The sequence below is a fragment of the Carassius auratus genome, chromosome 27 (genome assembly GCF_003368295.1).
Source record: "Carassius auratus strain Wakin chromosome 27, ASM336829v1, whole genome shotgun sequence".
NCBI lineage: Eukaryota > Metazoa > Chordata > Actinopteri > Cypriniformes > Cyprinidae > Carassius > Carassius auratus.
In genome coordinates, this window is record NC_039269.1 from 28,851,074 (window position 1) to 28,871,527 (window position 20,454).

At 41.7% G+C, this 20,454-nt stretch overlaps 1 protein-coding gene across 3 annotated transcripts; it reads right to left on the reverse strand.

The window, feature by feature from the left end:
- Positions 1 to 637: 637 nt before the first annotated feature.
- Positions 638 to 19,622, reverse strand: LOC113046144 (uncharacterized). 3 transcript variants are annotated; one of them, XM_026207044.1, is made up of 9 exons: positions 18,991 to 19,622; positions 18,592 to 18,643; positions 16,882 to 17,034; positions 6,169 to 6,360; positions 5,316 to 5,570; positions 5,154 to 5,240; positions 4,384 to 4,486; positions 4,266 to 4,310; positions 638 to 3,447 (listed from the first exon to the last, which is right to left on the reverse strand). In XM_026207044.1, exons 1-9 carry the CDS (start codon positions 19,050 to 19,052, stop codon positions 1,145 to 1,147), a joined length of 3,252 nt encoding a protein of 1,083 aa, XP_026062829.1. In that variant the 5' UTR covers positions 19,053 to 19,622; the 3' UTR covers positions 638 to 1,144. The 3 variants fall into 3 exon arrangements, with proteins under 3 accessions (XP_026062829.1, XP_026062827.1, XP_026062828.1); XM_026207042.1 differs by having other exon boundaries at positions 16,882 to 17,043; positions 18,991 to 19,619; XM_026207043.1 differs by having other exon boundaries at positions 6,175 to 6,360; positions 16,882 to 17,043; positions 18,991 to 19,618.
- Positions 19,623 to 20,454: the final 832 nt, after the last annotated feature.

Genomic DNA, 20,454 nt, shown 5'->3' on the forward strand with positions numbered 1-20,454 from the left:
GCAATGCAACATGTTTTAAACAGCACTGACATATACAGCCATCGATCCCTCTTCTATACCTTCTTTATTTTCTAAAGCAGTGACTCCAATCCTGGAACTTAAGTACTTATTCTGTGTATCCTCTAATCAAAGGCATTCAAACCCAACAGTCTGGTGTTAGAGACTCCGAGAACTGGTAACGTTGTCATTCAAATGCACTTGTCAAAATATACAGTCACAGACAACCAAATCAATGGTAAACACTTTCTTTTTGCAAAGTTTGTTTGAAAACATGCTTTATTTTTGTGGTTACGCTAGATGACACAAGTAGAGCATGAACTGCCCACCCTAGCTTTAATGTAAATAGTGAGGTCCTTTATACTACTGTAGTGCATATAGTTTAGTGTTACTGTAGTTTGGATCAGATGTTGTTACTGTATGACTGAATTTAAGAGTGACCTTTACAGATTAGAGTTAGCTCATTTATTAGTCATGGTAAGCATTTACACTGTAAATGACAAAATTATGGCCTCTGCCTTATGTAAAACATTTAATAAAACTGCATTTTTGTTGATCTGTTTGAAGGTTAGTAACACGTAAGCAAGTCATGAGTGATTATTAATCATGCAGCAATGTTTCTTCACGTGTTTTCGGGGAAATCATCTTAAGGTGCAGTTGCTTGAGCACAACAAACAAATATCTCTGTAAAGTTTTCACATACAATAAATAAAATATTAGATCTAAGACAGATAATAAAAAAATAAATAACTGGGAGGTCTTGTTTAAATGTCACTTGCTAACTGTACACACACATAAGATACATGCACTGCACTTTAATAATATTTCATCCAAATGCATTTAGTGAAAATAATCTCATAATTCATGTTGAATGGACATAACTCCAAAGTCCAGCAGAGGAAGTTTAAAATGCTAAATATTTATTATGCTACAGATCAACAGTTAGTATTTGGTTATATTTTTAAATAATGGAAAGACTACAACAATTAGAAATGCGGCTACAAAAGTGGATCACGTGAAGTTTAGACATTTACAAATGTTTACACTAAGACGATTAATTTATAGTTTCCCCACGTAACAATGGAAAGTCAGATGAAAACGCAACTGTGAGTTAATGAGAATGACTGAAGCACATGGGGTGTGAAAACTAACAACTGTGTTGCGGCTTTTCAAAATCCCAGGGGTAAAAGCTTGAAGTGTTTGGATCAGCGCCGAATAACATCTCAGCAACGCTCTGCTGAACAGAATCAGACGAACTTGAGGATACCATTTTACTGAGCTCAGAACAGAAATAGTCAATTTCAACCAGGTCTGGGACGTTTTTCGTCCCCTTTCCAGCACCATGTTGAACCTCTTCAGCTTCTTGGCTTTCGTTGGACACACATGAGCCAACATCCATTGTATTAAAATCAAAAATGTTGTTTTTCATTGGGTCAAGCAATTCAGAGTCGGGAAAGCTCATTTCGGAGGTTCCCCACACTGAACCACAGTGAAATACTTGAGAGGAATCACTAGCGTTTGACGCTATAGAGCAAGCTTTGGATTCTCTTGAAGCATCAGATACTTCTCGGATTGGTTCAATGAGTTTTTCTTCACTACTATAAGCATAACTCTCTTCATTAGATGGGCAAGAACCGAAGGGGTAACAATCATCAAGTTCGGATCCACTGAGGTGCTTCTCCTCCAGATTATTCAAATCTGTGTAAACTGGTTGAGGACTGAAGAGTTGACACGTAGTCATCATATAACCAGACTCACAGTTTTCTGTTTCTGAGTCAAATATCCCTGTATCAACGGATTCGGGGCTAAATGGATCAGGGACATGGATATCAGAGTTGCTCTGCTTCCTGGCTTCCAAACCTGGGCCTTGAAGATCAATGCTACATTTGGTTTTGTCAGCAGGTTCTGGACTATAAGGAGTTGGAGAACCAACTTCATGATAACCAGAATCTAGTCTTGGAGCTTCATGGTAGAACGAGTTTACAGTGTTCATTTCTTCTAAATCAGACACGCTTTTGACTGGCTCAGCAGGTATGGGACTAAACGGGTCAAAATATTGGAGTTCAAGTTTACTCATGGCCAAGCCTTCAGAGGATGATGGTTTGTGTTGTGAACTACTGGATTCAGGGCTGAGTTGCTTATCGGCACAAAACTGGTCAGTAGCTGATGTTTCTGTGTTAATAAACAGACAAAAGGTGTCTTGAGCCGTACAGTTTGGCGGATTGCTTTCCGTGTTCAGGATGGATGAATCAGGAACAGGTTCAGCTACATCTGGATTTTCCATGCATTGGTCATTCCACTCTGAATCAAGCACACTTTGGAAAGCATTTGAATCATTAAATGTAAGACATGGAATATCTAAAACCACCTTTTCAGAATCAGGCACTAACATTTCCTCATGTTTAGCAATTTCCACTTCCACTTCGTTCTCGTCGTTAGCGATCTGGCTGCGTTGTTCTGTGTCTTCACTCTTTGGACCGGAGCATTCAAATTCATCTTCATCATTAAATTCAGGACTCATAGAGGTGTCCTTCCAAGGTGACTCCTCTCTCTTTACATCATTGTGTTCAGGACAAACTGGACTTTGATTATGTATTTCAGGGCTGCCGGGATCTAATCTCACAGTGAAGAAGAACATATCTCCATATTTGTAGTCGTATACATCTGGAGCAGGAGCTTGAGAAGGAGAAATGCAAGGAGAGCTACTGTTTATATCATGCAGCTGTTCACACAGCGGCCCTGGACTATCATCTGGAGATAAACGCTCAGTTAGTACGAGTTCTTTGTCATTCTCTGCATTTTGTTCAGAAGTGATAATATGATGTTCAAAGGTCTTCTGGAAATCTCCTGGGAGTGGATCAGGGTCACATGGGCTTAGAGGAAACCCAGTATAGGACCCTGCAATGATGCTCTGCAGACCACACAGAGAGTTAGCTCTTTTCATTAAACCCAATCCAGTCTGAACGTCAACCCTGTCCTCCTCCTCTTCAGCGAATACATTTGAATCGGCATCGAAGGAATTAAACACTGTAGAACTGTGACTAGAGCCTGATTCAAGGACACACTCGTCATTGAACTGAGGACTGACAGCTTCAGCTGATAGATCTGGCTGCACAGCATCCTGGTTTTGGTCTGGTGTGGCGTTTGTCCCAAGCTCAGACCCATTATCGCTGCAGGATTTGAGACTCCTGCTTTCGGTGGACATGGACACACCGCTGTCACGCTTTCCAGTGGACTGTGTGCTATCAGTGTCTGGTGGCAAGGTGATGGGAGCGTTGAAAGTACCGTAGTCTTTAACGACAGACTGGAGTGGGTTGTGTACATTTTCTGGAAGACTGTTCTCTGCAGGGATGAAGTCATCCTGACAATGCTTTTCTTCTGACATGTTAACCAAGAGAGAGTCAGAGGCGAAAGGGTCTGTGCCTTTAAACGGGTCCCTGGGTAATTGCTCTGAGAGAAAACAGCACCATATTAGTCATTGTCTTGTGGATTGATTTGCTCTTTTCCTCTGTGCATTTCTGTGCTACAAACGAATACATATTTATCATCAGCTAAAGTTTTTCAAAACTTTTCAGTAACAAGCAGCTGTCTAGTGTGACAAACTTAGATAATAATCAAACATGCTCTCATGTAGATATTCCTGCGCAGAACTGGGCTTTTCATATTTAGGACCAGATTTACTAAACAGGGTTTAATTGATGTACGATCACATCCCATAAAAGCACTCACGTGAGTGGAAAGTTTTGCAGTTGCTCTACTTAAAAAATACGTCCTGATCAAAATTCATAATGACCAATGCTATCCACCACGAGCACTGCAAATTAGCATAGGGTCGCAATCAATCAGGCACTAATCATCTACTAAAAACACAGGTGCAAAATGGGTTAAGAAATGCTTTTTTTGGAGGGCATTAAATAGTGGCTCAAATACCAGTAAACTGCGATATCTTTTATTGATCAAACACAGCATGCAACCTGTTAAAACAATTGCAGGATTTCACAACCCAAGGTTATAACAGTTAACTCCCTAATGTTAAATTGTTACCCTTTAAAAATAAAATAAATTGTGTAGTGCTCTCACCATAATGTATAGTGACTATAGTTCTGTTACTGTAGTTAAAATAGCATCTGGTTCCACTGGAAGTTAGTTTTAAAGTTGTGTATTTATTGCTTTAGTTATAGTTTGAAAAAAATAAAATGTTGTGTCAAGAATGTATATACACCATTACAGGCAAAATAAGGAAATGTTTAAAACTGAAAGTTACTAACCTGTTACATCAACCTTTGGAAAGTGGTCCTCTCCAAATACATCGCCTGGAAATTATTGAAAAATAAGTTGAGTCACATGAAACAGTATGAACACATTCATGCCATAACAATCACTCACCATCAGTGAAGGGGTTTGGATGGAAGAAGTCAAACTGTTTGTTTGTCGTCTGACTGGGATGAATAATCTCAAAGTCCTCCTTCTCCATGTCAGAAGAGTCAGACTGTTTGAAGACAGGAAACAGAAGTTACTGAGTGGCCTGTTTTTGCAGGAAACTCAGCGCTGCATAAGGACACGATGAGAGCACATCAGACCAGTGTGTGTGTGTGTGTGTGTGTGTGTGTGTGTGTGTGTGTTCACACGGGTTGCCAGATGCAACAAAAAACTAGCGCAACAATGTCAGACAATGAGCTTTACACTGTAAACTTATTAGTTGTATCTGTGTTTCATCCGGTCAAAGAGCATTTCAGATGGATACTGAGGCTTTTTAGCTTTGGTGGAATCTGCAATTTGCCGACTTCCATGGCTACAAAATGCAGTGTTTGAGGACAACTGGCAGTGGGCGGAGTCACACAGACCAAAACAAAAACAGACATTCCGACACAGAACACACATTTCGAAAGGAGAATAACTGGAGTTTGCATTGTTTATTCGAAGAAAAAAGTAACTGAACTTAGCATGTGTTCTAAATAACTGGTATTTTAGTCAAAAAATTATATACAGCACATAAACAAGCAATACAATAATTTTTAGGCAATCAACAGAACGGAATATAAATAATCACTCTGAAGGAGTTAAGAGTTATTTATATAGCTGTATGTAAAAATGACTGCACACATCTCACAATGTGAAATGCTCAGTCACACTGTAACACTGCATGTGTGTCCTACCTGAGGAGTGGCTGATCTGAACATAACGTCCTCCTCTTTAACCTCTGTCAGTGTGATCTCTGTGAAAGACGATGAGCCGCTGCTCTTCTAGAATCAGGAACACATCAGGAAACTAGTAACTAGTAGCAAACGACACATTCATATGAATGCTAATGTTCATACCAAGTTCTCCATTGAACACTGCATTTTATCAAGCTCCTCTACTGTGTTCTCTTGCTCGACATCATTCACTTCCTCTCTTTCTGGTTTGGACTTGATCTTCTCACTGTAGACATGATTACGCTCGCTTTCTACATCATCCATGTGTTCTTCCAGCTCCTGGTCCAATCCGACACAAGGAGCTTCTTCTGTCATCTCAGCCACTGAACTTTCAACGGTTATGAGGCCAGCAACCAGCTCAGCCAGCTTCTTTTTAACCTAGTCAAAAAAGAAAATAAATAATATACAGATAAGAAAAAAAAAACATTATGTTTACAGAGTGTAAACAGGTTTGCAGTTTGCACAAGAGACAGTATTTTTGATGGGGTCAATCAATCACAAGTGGTCCAAGGAATGTTGACATTGATTAAATTAACAATAAAAACTTAGACTGGCATCAGAATTGTGACCTTTTTACCAGTATTAAAAATAAACTGAAATATTGGTTTCATGCACATTTATCTTTTTTTATTTATATTATTTATTTATAAGTTGTTATGGGTTTCCACAGATTCCCACTCCTAAAGACTATGCATTCATTTTGGATCTGCAGGGAAGTTGTTAGTAGCTTGTCTTTTTTTTTTTTTTTATAAAACTAACCAAAAACATAAAATTAAATTAATTAAACTGTAAACCAAACTATAATTTTGATGAGTAAATTCACTGATTATGGAAAGTCAATATTTTTGATATGCCATCTAAAACCACTTTTAACCCATTTTAATTTGATATTAAAACGAGGTACTAATTAGAAGCCAATTGAAGGGTGAACTGGTACCAAATATATGCAAGGAGAAAAAGAGGAAGGTGACTGAACTGTGACCTGTATAATCTCCTCGAACAAGTCCTGCAGCGGAGTGACCCGTAGATGCAGGCTCTCTGCGTGTGCTCTGGTGTAAGCCACTTCCTGCTGGAGCTGCAGGAGATCTTCAGCAGCGGCACACAGCTCCAAGTCATACTGCTGCATGGTCTGCTCCAGCTCCTGCTGCTCCTCTTGCAGCGACTGCAGCTGCGCACACACACACACACACACACACACACACACACACACATACACACAGAGATATGGCATCGCCCAAATATTAGGCCATATGCTGTTTTCACTCTGAATATTTTCCTGGTATATATATATTGTTTTTTTTTTTTTAGAAAATTACGAATTTATTGAATTAAATATACTGTACAATAAGAAAAAAATTCAAAATAAGACTGAATGAATTCAAGGTGCACTTTTTCATTATGCAAAAATGCAGGTTATGAGCATTTTGGGTTCCCTTTCAGTTGGTCACGTTCGACGTTACGAATGGGATCTCGCCTGAGAGCCCAGTCACCTTTGAGTGGAACAAAACGAGCCAATGGTACACAAAGTACTTTGGCGTGGGATTTGCATCGCAAGCTCCGCCCCGCAGAGCGGGTATATAAGGAACAACACGAGCAACTCGCATTCAAGCTTTTGCTTCGGAGCCGAGCACATTGTGTGCTGCTTTCACCGGAGTGCTACAAGCAAGAGCTGGTGTTGGTGTGACGGCACGATTCAGCGGTTCGTCTGGGTTTCCTGTGACAGCTCCCACATTCCCCTTAGCGCTTCAGCCCCTCTGAAAGATCAAATTTCTTTCACAAAAGAGAAATGGGCCGATTTGCGTCTTTTTAAAGATGTCATTTTGCCTGTGTGTTTCTGGGTGCGGTCGATACATCGCTCTTCGTGACGGCCACGATCTCTGTGTCGCATGTCTGGGCTTCCAGCAGGCTGAGACTGCATTCGTGGATGGTTCCTGTTCTCATTGCGGGGACGTGACCATCTCGGCGTTGAGATCGAGACTCGATTACCTTAAAAGGTATAGAGTCCCCTCTGCCACACCCCGTTCTAGCTCTTCTTCTTGTAAGAGGGCTACTTTGGCTGGTGGCCAGTTTGATCTGAGGGTAACTGTGTGGGCACCCCCCTCTGGTTCCTTTCTTCCCGGAAGTGCACCAGGAAGTAACCAGTTCATGGAAGGCACCTTTAACTGCCTGAAACCGTTCTGGTACTTTCTCCGCCTTCACTGCCCTCAATTGCAGGGTCGGCCAAGGGGTATGCTGGGATTCCCCCGGTGGAGTGTTTTCTGTCGCGATGCAACTGTGTCCACAGAGTGCCTCTGCTTGGCGTGGCGGTCCCAAGCTGCCCTCCAATGTCTGTAAGTTCTCATCCACGCTTGTGGCCAAGGCTTACAGAGCTGTGGGCTAGGCCGCTTCTGCCTTGCAAGCCATGGCCTCACTTCAGGTCAATCAGGCCAAGCTACTCTGGCATCTGCACGAGGGCAGTGCTGACCCTGGGATTTTGCAGGAGGCGCGCACTGCTACCGACCTCGCTCTCCGGGTGACGAAGGTCACTGTACGATCCTTGGGTCAGGTGATGTCCTCTTTGGTGGTCCAGGAGTGCCACCTATGGCTGAACCTGGCAGACATGAGGGAGTCTGATCTGGCTCAGCTCCTCAACTCCCCGGTCTCCTAGGATGCCCTCTTTTGTGACACGGTAGAGAGCTTTGCCCAGCAGTTCTCTGCCGCCCAGAAGCAGTCTGAGGCCATTAGACATATCCTGCCCCGGCGGCCCACTGCTGCCTCCACCCCGCCGCCAGCGCAGTTGCCTCAGCCTCCTCCACTCCCGCTCGGCCACAGTGGTAGCCTTCACTCCGGCCGCAGCGAGGAGATGGCCGCAGAAGGGCAGCGCAACACGTCTCTGCCCCTAAGCTTGCCAAATACCAGGCCAAGCGGCGTTCCTGAGATGGGCAACCCGGAGTTGGAGACATCAGCTCATCAGGAGAATGTAGCAGGAGCAATCCTTCCCCTGGAGGAGGGCCGGGGGAGAATAATTTGTTCTCGTTTTCTTTTTGTTCCACCACTGGCCCTGCGGCCGGTGGTACCACAACCTTCACTAAAAGAGCTGTTTCCTCTACCCAAGAGGCCACGAACGACAGCTCTCATTCTCCTCTCCCCTTGCCAGTTTCCATGCAAAGCCGGCTCAAGAATGCTTCGCCTTCTCATGCCCTCTTTGCTACTTGGAGTCAGATGAGTGCCCGCACTCTGAGCCCGCTAAGGGACGCTATGCCTCCCATGCCGGGCTGTCTGCTCCACCACGCTGCCCCACCGTGGGTACGCCTGTAGTCTCCTAGACCCCGCTGGTTTGGTTTCTGGGAGCCTGGCTAGAGCTCCCCAGGCCTTCCCACTGAATCAGCCGGACGATCAGGCTCAGCTATGCGATTCAGTTTGCCCGGCGTCCCCCCAGGTTTTGGGGTGTCGACAGATGTCCCTGTCATGCGCGCGGAAGACGCAACCTTGCTGACAAAGGGCGCGATAGAGCCGGTCCCTCCAGCCGACATGAAGTATGGCTTTTACAGCCCTTTACAGCCCTCTCAGGGAACAAGGTGTCCATATTCTCTACTACCTCGACGACTGGTTGATCCTAGCTCACTCTCGAGAGCGGTTGTGCGAGCACAGAGATCTGGTGCTCAGACACCTCGCCCGACTGGGTCTTAAGGTCAAATGGGAAAAGAGCAAGCTCTCCCCTGTGCAGAGGATCTCTTTTCTCAGTATGGAAATAGACTCGGTCACCATGTTCGCGCGGCTTACGAACGAGCGCGCACAGTCATTGCTAAATTGCCTGAGACAATAAGAGGGCAAGAGAGCGGTTCCACTGAAACTGTTTCAGAGGCTCCTGAGGGATATGGGGCGGCGGTCATACGGCTCGGGTTACTCCATATGAGACCGCTTCAGCACTGGCTTCACGACCGAGTCCCAAGATGGGCATGGCAACAGGGCACGCTCCGAGTGACCATCACTCCGGCCTGTCACCGAAACTTCACCCCGTGGTTGGACCCCTAGTTTCTACGGGGCGGCGTGCCCCTAGAACCGGTGTCCAGGCATGTTGTTGTGTCAACAGATGCCTCTGCCACGGGCTGGGGTGCCATGTGCAACGGGCATGCTGCGTCGGGCTCCTGGGCAGGACCCCGACTTCAGTGGCATGTCAATTGCCTTGAGTTGCTAGCAGTACGGCTTGCTCTGCACAGCTTCAGGGCCCTGCTGAAGGACAAGCACGTTCTGGTCCATACAGACAACACTGCGACCGTATCGTACATCAACCGTCAGGGTGGTCTACACTCCCGCCACATGTCGCAACTCGCTCGCCATCTCCTCTTCTGCATCTGAGGTCGCTTTGTGCCATTCACATTCTGGGCAAGCTCAATCGTGCAGCCGACAAGCGGTCGGTCCACCCCCAGTCGGTTCAGCTGATTTGGGAACAATTCGGAGATGCTCAGGTAGTAGGGCTGGATGATTAATCGAAAAGTAATCAAAACCGAAATTCATAACCTCTAACCGAAGAATTTTCCCATGTTGGTTATTTCGTTTTTTTAATCTTGTTAACACTTCCCCCTTAAAAGCATACTAGTGCATGTGTAGCCACACTGCTCTCCAGTCAGTGGCATAAAAGCAAAACATGGAGGTGAACGCCGGTTCAACACATACTGATGGCTCGTTAGCGGTGAGCCTTGCGTTTTCACTAAACTTTGTCAATTGTATTTGCTTTATGGTTTGGACATTCAAGCGATTAGACGGTCTGATGTGTATTCTTATATCGAGCTACCATGTTCACGCAGCTGCATTGTGGCACGAACACTTATGTAAACAGGAGCTATGAAGATCGCGTGCACAGAGGAACACAGAAACTAGTTGCCAACGCTGTCCTGTGATTTATCACTAAAGTAGCTTAGAATCTCAAAACGTATTATAGCATTTTTGTGTGCAGCACACATGATGCACAAGCGTGTGCACAGAGAGCAGCGGACGGCGGTAGCACTGCGGGTTCCCGGTTTGTGTACGTTCTCGGACTGTTTTGTATATTTTAACTGTAGAAAAGGTTGTTCCAAGACGAAACTACGATACAAAAAACTACATCAGTATATCATCATAAACGCAGCTGTTTTTGTCTTACGTGAACATAAACACACATGTACAGTATTTTTGCTTGAAGAGACAACAGCCTAATAAACATGCTGCCTGTCATTAATGTTAATCAAAGAACAAAAGAAAATCATTCACTGATCTGGACTGAAAATATTTAATAACTTTACTTGATTAATCTTTATTTTATTTCTAAAAAGAAAACTATGCAGTATTTTTAAACTTTTAATTACAGTTTCTGTACCTGAAATTTTGTTTAGTTGTACTGTATGTATTTATTTATATTGCTAATTGATTTGTTTGTTCCTATCTTATTACTGACTGTTTACTTGTCTTAAACACCTTAATATTTGAAATTTATATTAATCTAGTTGTTTTTGCTATGGTATTTTTTTAATCACATGCAAAATTCCTCTTGTAGTGTTTTGTAGGCTGCTGATTTTTGCTCATGTTTTTCAGCTGCAACAGAATGCTGTGTAAAAATGTTTGACATCTAAATGTTTGACTTAATTTTTTTTATATTGGATTTTTTATCTTATTGGAATCGATAAGAATCGGAATCGATAAAATTCAAACGATACCCAACCCTAGTAAGAAATGTTACGAATATAGATAAAATAACTGCTGATAGTCAATCATATTTACAGTACAAACCTTGTCAGTGAACTGTGAGGGCAAAAAAAACAAAACAGAAACAAAATAATTGTTCATTAATCGTAATCGAGGCAAAATGTTCACTTAATCGAGGTTTTGACTTTAGGCCATAATTGTCCAGCCCTATCAGGTAGACCTGTTTGCCTCTCCAGAAAATTCCCACTGCCAGTTGTTTTACTCCCTGACCGAGGGCACTCTCGGCACGGACGCCCTGGCACACAGCTGGCCGCTGGGCCTGTGCAAGTATGCGTTTCCCCCAGTGAGCATTCTTGCACAGACGTTGTGCGAGATCAGGGAGGACGAGGAGCAGGTCTTCATGGTTGCGCCTTTTTGGCCCGGCCGAACCTGGTTCCCCGAACTTGTACTCCTCGCGACAGCCCCTCACTGGCCAATTCCTCTGAGGAAGGACCTTCTTTCTCAGAGACAGGGCACCCTCTGGCACCCACGTCCCGATCTGTGGAACCTACATGTGTGGGTCCTGGACGGGTCGCGGAAGGTTTAGGTACCTTGCCACCACAGGTGGTAGCTACCATCACTTCAGCTAGAGCCGTGTCCACCAGACACGTCTATGCTTGAAGTGGAACCTCTTCGTCACTTGGTGTTCTTCACGGCGTGAGGATCCCTGGAAATGTCCGATTAGGTCAGTGCATTCCTTTCTTCAGGAGGGGTTGGAACGAAGGCTGTCTCCTTCCACCCTCAAGGTTTATGTGACCGCCATTTCGGCTCACCATGACCCTGTTGAAGGTAAGTCTCTGGCGAGGCATGATCTGATCATCAGGTTCCTGAGAGGAGCAAGGAGGCTCAATCCACCTCACCCTCAGCAAGTCCCCTCTTGGGACCTCGCAGTGGTTCTATCGGCACTGCAGAGGGCTCCCTTCGAACCCTTGCTCTCAGATGAGCTAAAGTTTTTATCTTTGAAAACTGCACTCCTGACGGCTTTGGCTTCAGGGAAGAGGGTCGGGGACTTGCAGGCATTTTCAGTTGACGACGCGTGCCTGGAATTCGGGCCGGCTTACTCTCATGTTATCTTGAGACCCGGGCCTGGGTACGTCCCCTAAGTTCCCACCACTCCTTTTAGGGATCAGGAGGTGAACTTGCAAGTGTTGCCCCTGGAGGAGGCAGACCCAGCGAGAGCTCACTCAACTAGGCGTTTTGTAAGGGACCCCATTCATAACGTCGAACGTGACCGACTGAAAGGGAACGTCTTGGTTACGTATGTAACCCTCGTTCCCTGAAGGAGGGAACGGAGACATTATGTCTCCTTGCCACATTGCTGTTCCCCTGAATGGCCGGGTCACTGGCTCGGCTCCCCAGCAAAGACTTGAATGAGAGTTGCCCGCGTTGCCCCTTATATACCAGCTCTGCGGAGACTTAGGTCTCTGCAGAGCAAAAGTGGACGTTTATCACCTTGTGGGTGTTTTCAAACTGCTGGGTGTTTCTAAATCATGCAATCAAAATGATCCCCCTTACCCAACCCCACCCCTAAACCTAACGTCACTATGACGTCAGCCAACCAGGTATCAGGGTGTTTTTACACCATGATACCTGGTTGGCTGACGTCATAGTGAGCTCCCATTACTTTCGTGCAGAGACCTATACTTGGCTCTGCGGGGCGGAGCTCGCGTTGCAAATCCCGCAGACCAAGGTACTTTGTGTACCATTGGCTTGTTTTGTACCACTCAAAGGTGATTGGGCCCTCGGGCGAGATACCATTCGTAACGTCTCCGTTCCCTCCTTCAGGGAACGAGGGTTACATACGTAACCAAGACGTTTCTTCTCACAATATTCTTAGCACCCTATTACATAGCCTTCAGGACCTTTGCTAAAATAAGAACATTTATACAGACATTTATGTGTGCACGAAAAACTCATATAGGACATTGATCCACTTATTCTACCGTCAGCTCATTTTGCGGTGTGGTTTCTTGGCCTCCACAAAGTATGCATTAAAGAGACCTTAAGCTTTGAAATATGGCATACTGACCTAACGAAAGCCAAACTTTCAACACTTTTTTCAGTGCCTGTCTTTTTTATAAACCCTTGAACTTGGCTAATTTTATGCCATGAGCCCATTTTGTGGTATGGTTTGTGCGCCACCACAGAGGATGTGTTAATTTGGACATTACACCTTGATATCAGAGGAACTAACGTAAGAAAAGCCACACTTTGAGCAAATAGACATGTTAATTTATGTGCATACATGCTCTTGTTGTATTCATAGTAAGATGGCAGTGATGCATAAAGGAAGTAGGTTTGTAATGTGTAAGCATGCTAAAAAAATCCCCATACAGATGTGAATAGTATAACGTATATAATTTGATTCATATAATTTTTGAATAGAAAAACTGAGAAAATAAAAATATTAACAGATGACTGTACTATATACCAAATATAAAACAGAAAATAATGCTCTATGAACCATTTATGTTAAATATGGTCTGAAAATCAGAAAAGTCTGGAAAAGTATGATATTTTGAAATGGAAAATGTGTAGGAACCCTGATCCCAAACATATTGTGATTAGTGGCAGAATGTATTCATATCCCAATTTAAGTTTGATTCCCTGATAAGTTTATAGAAACTGTTAACTTTTGGTTCCAAAACGGTAGCCATACAGCATCTTATTTTCTGAACATTATCTGGTCTGGAGGGTTAGTTCACTGTTACAGTTTACAAAAATTATATCATATTTTTGTTGTTGTTGTATATATATTTAGCATCATACAAATATGAAAGTTCATTTCACAGTAATAATAAAAATAAAAGTTTCAAAGTGATGTGGAACTGCCCAGTAGTATACGATACTCATAAAAAAAAAAATGACTCAGTTAAACCATTAAATAAAAGAAGTAGAAGGAAGTATGGCACATATGGTGAATCTTGGATTCAGCGTTCTGTTGAGAATGACTTTGTGAAGATTTACCAACATTCAAAGCAGCGAGAGTCTCTTCTAACTGTCTGTTTGCACCAATTTGACCATTATCTGGTCTTATGTGAGACACTTATTTGGCTTTTTTAAGACAGTGTTTAGAGTGTGGACAAGTAGCAAAGTGTGTACAACTGATGCATGAGTCTGAATACGAAAAGCTTGCCATGTAAGTAAAAATCACTCTGTAGCATCATGTCTAACTACCCTTATGGTCAGATATGATCTTTCTTGCTATCTTTATTGTTTAATCATAATAAGCATTGCTGACTTATTAACTCTTCTTCGCACCCTTAGCAGTCCATTGTCTAATACAAGATCCAACCTGTAGACAATACTATCCTTTTTGACTACACGGCTTTGAACGCAGTTACTTCTTTTGATTCAATCTTTTGAGTAAATGAAACTATGATCTTTTATAACCTAATATTGTTCTTGTTCCTCCAGGGGAAGCTTTAAACTCCTTTAGCTTTGCATCTACAGTAGATACAACAATGTTGTTAATTTGTTCAAAAACCAGTATCTCCTTCCTTTTATGGCTCCATCAATGCTGTCTTCTGCTTCAAGTACCAAGCAGCTGCAGATCTCATCTTCTCCCGTTCTGAGAGGTATTGATATGCTGACTAATGGCTTTCTAGGGAATATGGGGGATGTGTGTCAGCTTCCACACAAAGCTCTTTCAACTGGCCATTATCTTACACTGCTTAGAGCTGCTTTATGATGATCATGACCGTGTGATGAAGCCTGCTAGAATGCAGTTTGATGATATGAAGGTAAAATGTCCTTCTGTCCATTCGTTATTTTAGATTTACATCAAATTCTATAGTTTATTAAGGAGCAGGACTGCTTTTTCCTGAATATCTGCACAGTTACAAATGTGATACTGATTTCATGCATGTTAATATTATGTTACATTTTAAACTCAATATACTGTTTGTGCTCAAATATGCCAAGAAAATAGTTAAATCAAAGCGATAGCATAACTGTTGTGTATCTCCGAGCAACACACAGCTGTGTTTTATTACTTAATTGAAAATAAAATGAGCTGATGATTGTGTGATTCATCAGTCACTGGCTTCTTTCTGAAAGAATCGGTTGAATGAATGACTCACTCATTAAGACTTCATAAGTTTCATATTTAAATCTATTAATTCCCATTTAAAACTGATTGATTTAAAATCATTATTTATGCAATTCTAATTGGAGTGTGAATGCACTCATGCCACCTCTGGAGAGTCTGTGCAAATATACCTAAACACCAATTATTTGTAAAAAATTTTATGGCCATGTTGTAGTATTAAACCTTTGTGTAATAGTCCTAAGTTCTTGTCACAATACTGCTGTTAGGGGAGATGAAGGCACGACGAAGATTATAACACTAAATCCTTTTAATGGTAACCCACACAATGAAGAGGGTCTAACACAACATACAACAAATCCAGACAAAGGAGAACAACAAGAGGCCAACTAATACACACAGGATAATGAAGATGATAAACTAGACACAGGTGAATGGAGGTAAACTAATGAAGACTAGAGGGGAACAGGAACATGACCAAATAAGGGCACAAAGGAACTAAACTAATCAACTGAGGGATGCAAACACAACAAAAGTCCATTGGGGTGTGAATGTTCCATGCTTAATCAAAATATTTCTTTCTAAAGCTTGGTTTTGTCAGTCTATTCAATGCTTTTTTATATACAAGCTTGTCCAAAGTGAATTCTAATAACCTACTACTTATCCCCATCCCTAAACTGCCAAACAATAGTCAATAACAAAACTGCAACAAATGAATATGCTCCACTAAAAAAAAAGAAAGAAAGAAAGAAAGAAAGAAAGAAAGAAAATAGTTACTACAGTCACATATACTGTGGTGTGTTACTATAGAAAAAATATGGCTAATTTCGGTAACACTTCATTTTGAAGACCAATTTTAAATTTTCACTGATTTTTAGTATACATATCACTAGCATATTGGCTGTTTAAAGCACAAATGAATGCCTTATTATGCATGATTAAATTTAAATCATTTAATCCTACCCTATTCAAGTATAAAAAGAAAAAAAATGATGATGATGAATTAGTTGACCTCACTAACTATTCAGCTGTTTAAGCTTCATGGTCCATTTAGCCCTTTATATTAGATGCCATAACTCCAGCTTTCTGCTGCAAAAATAATCTTCTTCTTCTTCTTCTTCTTCTTCTTCTCCAGTAGATTAACTTATCTCAAAATATTCAATTCCTGTTCTTCATATCATCATCATCTTTCTCTTTTGATGATTCGGTGTTAGTGTGATTTTATTTAATGTTCTGGAAATGCTTTCCTCAGCCTGTTTCTCTTCATCTGTGACTCTGTTTCTTAGACAGCCTGTTGAACACCTGCTTAAACTGGGATATTTTCACTGATTTGCTATTGCCGTGTTTTTGTCATCTCACTTGGTTTACCTTGTGTTCATTTTCCATTTTTTTACTTTTTCCATTCAGTCGAGATATCTTTTTAACTTGTCCAACTTGACGTTATTTAGCTTCCAGCATGTGAGCTCTTTGTATAGGCTTGTTCAGCTCATTACTGAGTGCATTAATGAAGGCATTCACCTGTGAACACACGGCTGTTTCCTGCTGAATGCAGAGCTGTTTTGTAAGCTATTAGAGACCCAGCATATTTAGAAAAGAGTATCAATTGCACAATCAATTATCAGTCAATCTTATAGCTTAACCAAACTTGAAATCTCTGTAAAAGAGGAAACATTAACATAAAGGCACAGACTGAGCAGCTCTTTTAAGTAATTTCTTGGCATTTGAAGACTAGTCTGCTGCAGTGCTCTTTTGGCTGGACGTCCCGCCAGCATGACTTTGATGATGATTCAAAATGCAGCCTTGTATTCAATCAGACAAAGAGAGCTGGCAACCGAATCCAAGGCTTTGACACTGGCAATAGAAGTAGATCAGCCCTTGATTAACCCAGAACAACAGCAGAAATCCTGCTGCAGAAATCTTTGGTATCTTAAGCTTGCTTACCACGTCCCTCTCCTGTTTCTGCAGGTCATAGATCTTCTTCAGTTCTTCCTTCAGATGTGTCTTTCTGTCCTCCAGCATCTCCACGGTCTCCTGTGTGTTACGACACAAAGCCTTGACCGTCTGAAGGGTCTCCTGCTCCATGTGCACCTCATCCTGCAGACCCTGAGGATATATATATATATATATATATATATTGTTAGAGGACAATATTTGTCTGAGATACAACTATTTGAAAATCTGGAATCTGAGGGAGCAAAAAAATCTAAATATTGAGAAAATCATCTTTAAAGTTGTCCAAATGAGTTCTTTGCAATGCATATTACTAATCAATAATGAAGTTTTGATATATTTACAGTAGGAAATTTACTAAATATCTTCATGGAACATTAAGACTGGTTTTGTGCCACAGGGACTCATGTTAACCTGATGTCTTGATTAAATTGCACTTTATTTTACAGTACGACCGAAAGTCATTTTTTGTTTTCTTTTGTGCACCAAAAGTATTCTCGTAGCTTCGTAAAATTAAGGTTGAACACCTGGTGTCACATGGAATATTTTAACGATGTCCTTCCTACATTACTGATTGTGTTAATAAGATTGCTGTCTATGTGAGGGTCAGAGAGCTGTCGGATTTCATCAGAAATATCTTCATTTGTGTTCTGAATATGAATGACTGACTGTTTGGATCGACATGAGGGAAAGTCATTAATGACAGAATTCTCATAAATCGTGTACGGCATCTAACCATGTTGAGTTAATGTGCGTACGTCTTTTAGACACAATCATCATATTTTTGTTTTTTATATTAGTACTGTAATGCCATATCAATTTAGGAATCTCTGTTAGTCAATGTAAGACACTTTCAGAACCTTTTACTTTTTAATAAATTGTTTTCGTATCTTAAAAAAAAAATAATAATCCTCCATATATATTAACTGATATCTTACTTAAAACATATTTTAAGTAAATTATTTTATTTATTTATTTTACCCCGAGTGAAGAGCAGACTACACTCTTACCTCATGATTTGTTTTTTTGTTTTTTTACAATTCATGCATTGTGTAGTAGTACAAAAGCTCAGGTGCCTTTATCCCCGTTGTATCATGCAATTACTTTTACTACACGTTGCTGAAATCCAACACAACACAGTCACACACACACACGCACACACACACACACACACACACACGTTTGTTTTTGTGTAAAGTGTGTTCATCTCATAGGTGTAATGGTTTTTATACTGTACAAACTGTATATTATATCTCCCTTCACCAACCCTACACCTAACCCTAACCCTCACAGGAAACTTTGTGCATTTTTACTTTCTCAAAAAAACTCATTCTGTATGATTTATAAGCGTTTTGGGGACATGGTTATGTCCTCATAAGTCACCCTCTCCTTGTAATACACACAGACACCCACACACACACACACGCACGCACGCACACGTAAACATAAACTGTGTTTTGAGAAAATCATATCATGAAAGTATCGAAACACAAGGATATGTCACACAAAACGCGATACAAAAAGCGACAAATCACCTATTCGCTGGGGGGGGGGGGGTCACTATGATACAGTGCGACACACGATGAAAAGCAACGCGACGTTTTGGTTTGATTGAAAAAATAATAATCCTATGACGCTCATCGGTGCGTCCAGACTTTCAGTTCCTGTGCATATAAACAAGTGTAGAAAATAAGACAGTACCTTGATTTCATTATCATCTGAAGCGTTGACCTGAGCCTCAAGCTCCGTGTCCCTGAAACAACATTAAACGAAAAGAAAATTAACATATCACCTATAGGCTACATCTCAAAATGCCAATACTTCTGCAAGATTTCAGCACGATTCTCTCATCTAAGCGCACGCAGACACGAGATTGCTGCAGAAATGTGTAGAGTGAGATTATGCAACCCATGTGTCAGATGATGTCAGGATGATGAATCACACCTCTACAGCGCATGCAAACATTATGGCATCGCTTCATGCATGAATAACCTCGATGCGAGCGGTGATGATGATGATCTGTGAAGGATGTCGATTAAAACGCATTATGGCATGCAGCTACTTAGATGCGTAAAGATAACGCCGCGCGCGTCTGTGTACCTGGCAGCGGCTGCAGCGCGCGCTCGTGTCGGCCGCAGACAGTCCAGAATAAAGCGCAGCATATTCGTGCGTGACACACGAGCGGGTAAACGCACAGCCTTCACAATACTGTCCCACTGTCTGTGAAATGCATGCTGTCAAATCAAGGTGCTCCTCGAGTCGCTCTCCGCTCTCCTTCGGCTGCGGCGGGAATCACGTGATCACGGACACTGAACCAGAACCGGCTCCACGGTATCTGCTCGAGGAGGAACCCGGCTCAACACACCGCCAGTGGTCAACAACATACTGTAGCTTATGCAAAGCCTTTGTGCCTTCCAGTTGGAAAGATGCACATGTTATTTCCTCCTAATGGCCAACAATCAATCAATCATTGAGATAATGAGACAGTGTTACTCATGTGAACTGGAATATTATTGGAGTGCCATCATTGGGGGTATACTATATGACGTTTCTTCAGGACAGTTTATTCGCTGACCACTGGAAGTCGCTCTCGGATTAAGTTTTTTTTCTTTTTTCTTTACTTGTCACACAGTTTCTGAAAGCGGATTCTCAAACAGCAGAAGCACACAGATCTACAACAACATACACTAATTCTCAGCATTTGACTCCGTTTTCAATTTCATAAAACACTTTTTGCAAAACACAACACTTAATTCTCTATGTAACACAGAAATCTAACAGGAATTAATATTAAGGCAAATGTGTTTGCAGATTTGAGCTTTCTGAGATGTGTTTGGGATATTTTGAATGCAGTGCTTAATTTTGCAAGAATTTGAGGCATTTTGAATTTTGCATGTACGCTACTTGGATTTATGTGTAAAAAAAAAATAAAAAAAAATACCTGTATAATCTCAAGCGTGGATGTGCATCATCTCCTTCTGAACCTAAACACATTATTCTCCTGATTCTTGGTGTCATTTCAGTTGATGTAGTTACCTGGAGCTCGTTTTGTAGAACTACAACCAAGTAAACACGTATGTAAGTGTATATGTACATTACGCTGTATCCTTCAGCTCGTGTGTGTGTGTGTGTGTGTGTGTGTAGCTACTTGTTTATGCTACTGTACATTGTGGGGACCAAATGTCCCCCACAAAACCTGAAAATTTTGACATTGTAGTGACTGGCCATGTTAAAAATAGTAAATGCTGTTTATCTGAAAGTGTAACAATGGCAACAGGTTTTCTGTAAGGGGTTAATTCAGGGTTAGCAGAAACAATAGAAGTCTATGGAAAGTAGACTGTGTGTTTTGAATATGTAAAATGCAGTGTTTTTTGTGATGGTGGTTTACAGTTTGGGGACAGAGTATATAGTTTGGTTTCTCTCTCTCTCTCTTCTCTGTGTATGTGTGTGTGTGTGTGTGTATACCTGGTAAATGTCTCCACAATTAAAAGTAATTCTTTGTTTTGTTTTATTGTGTTTTATGTGTCTTATGTATATTGTATGTCTAATGTATTTTTGTGTGTC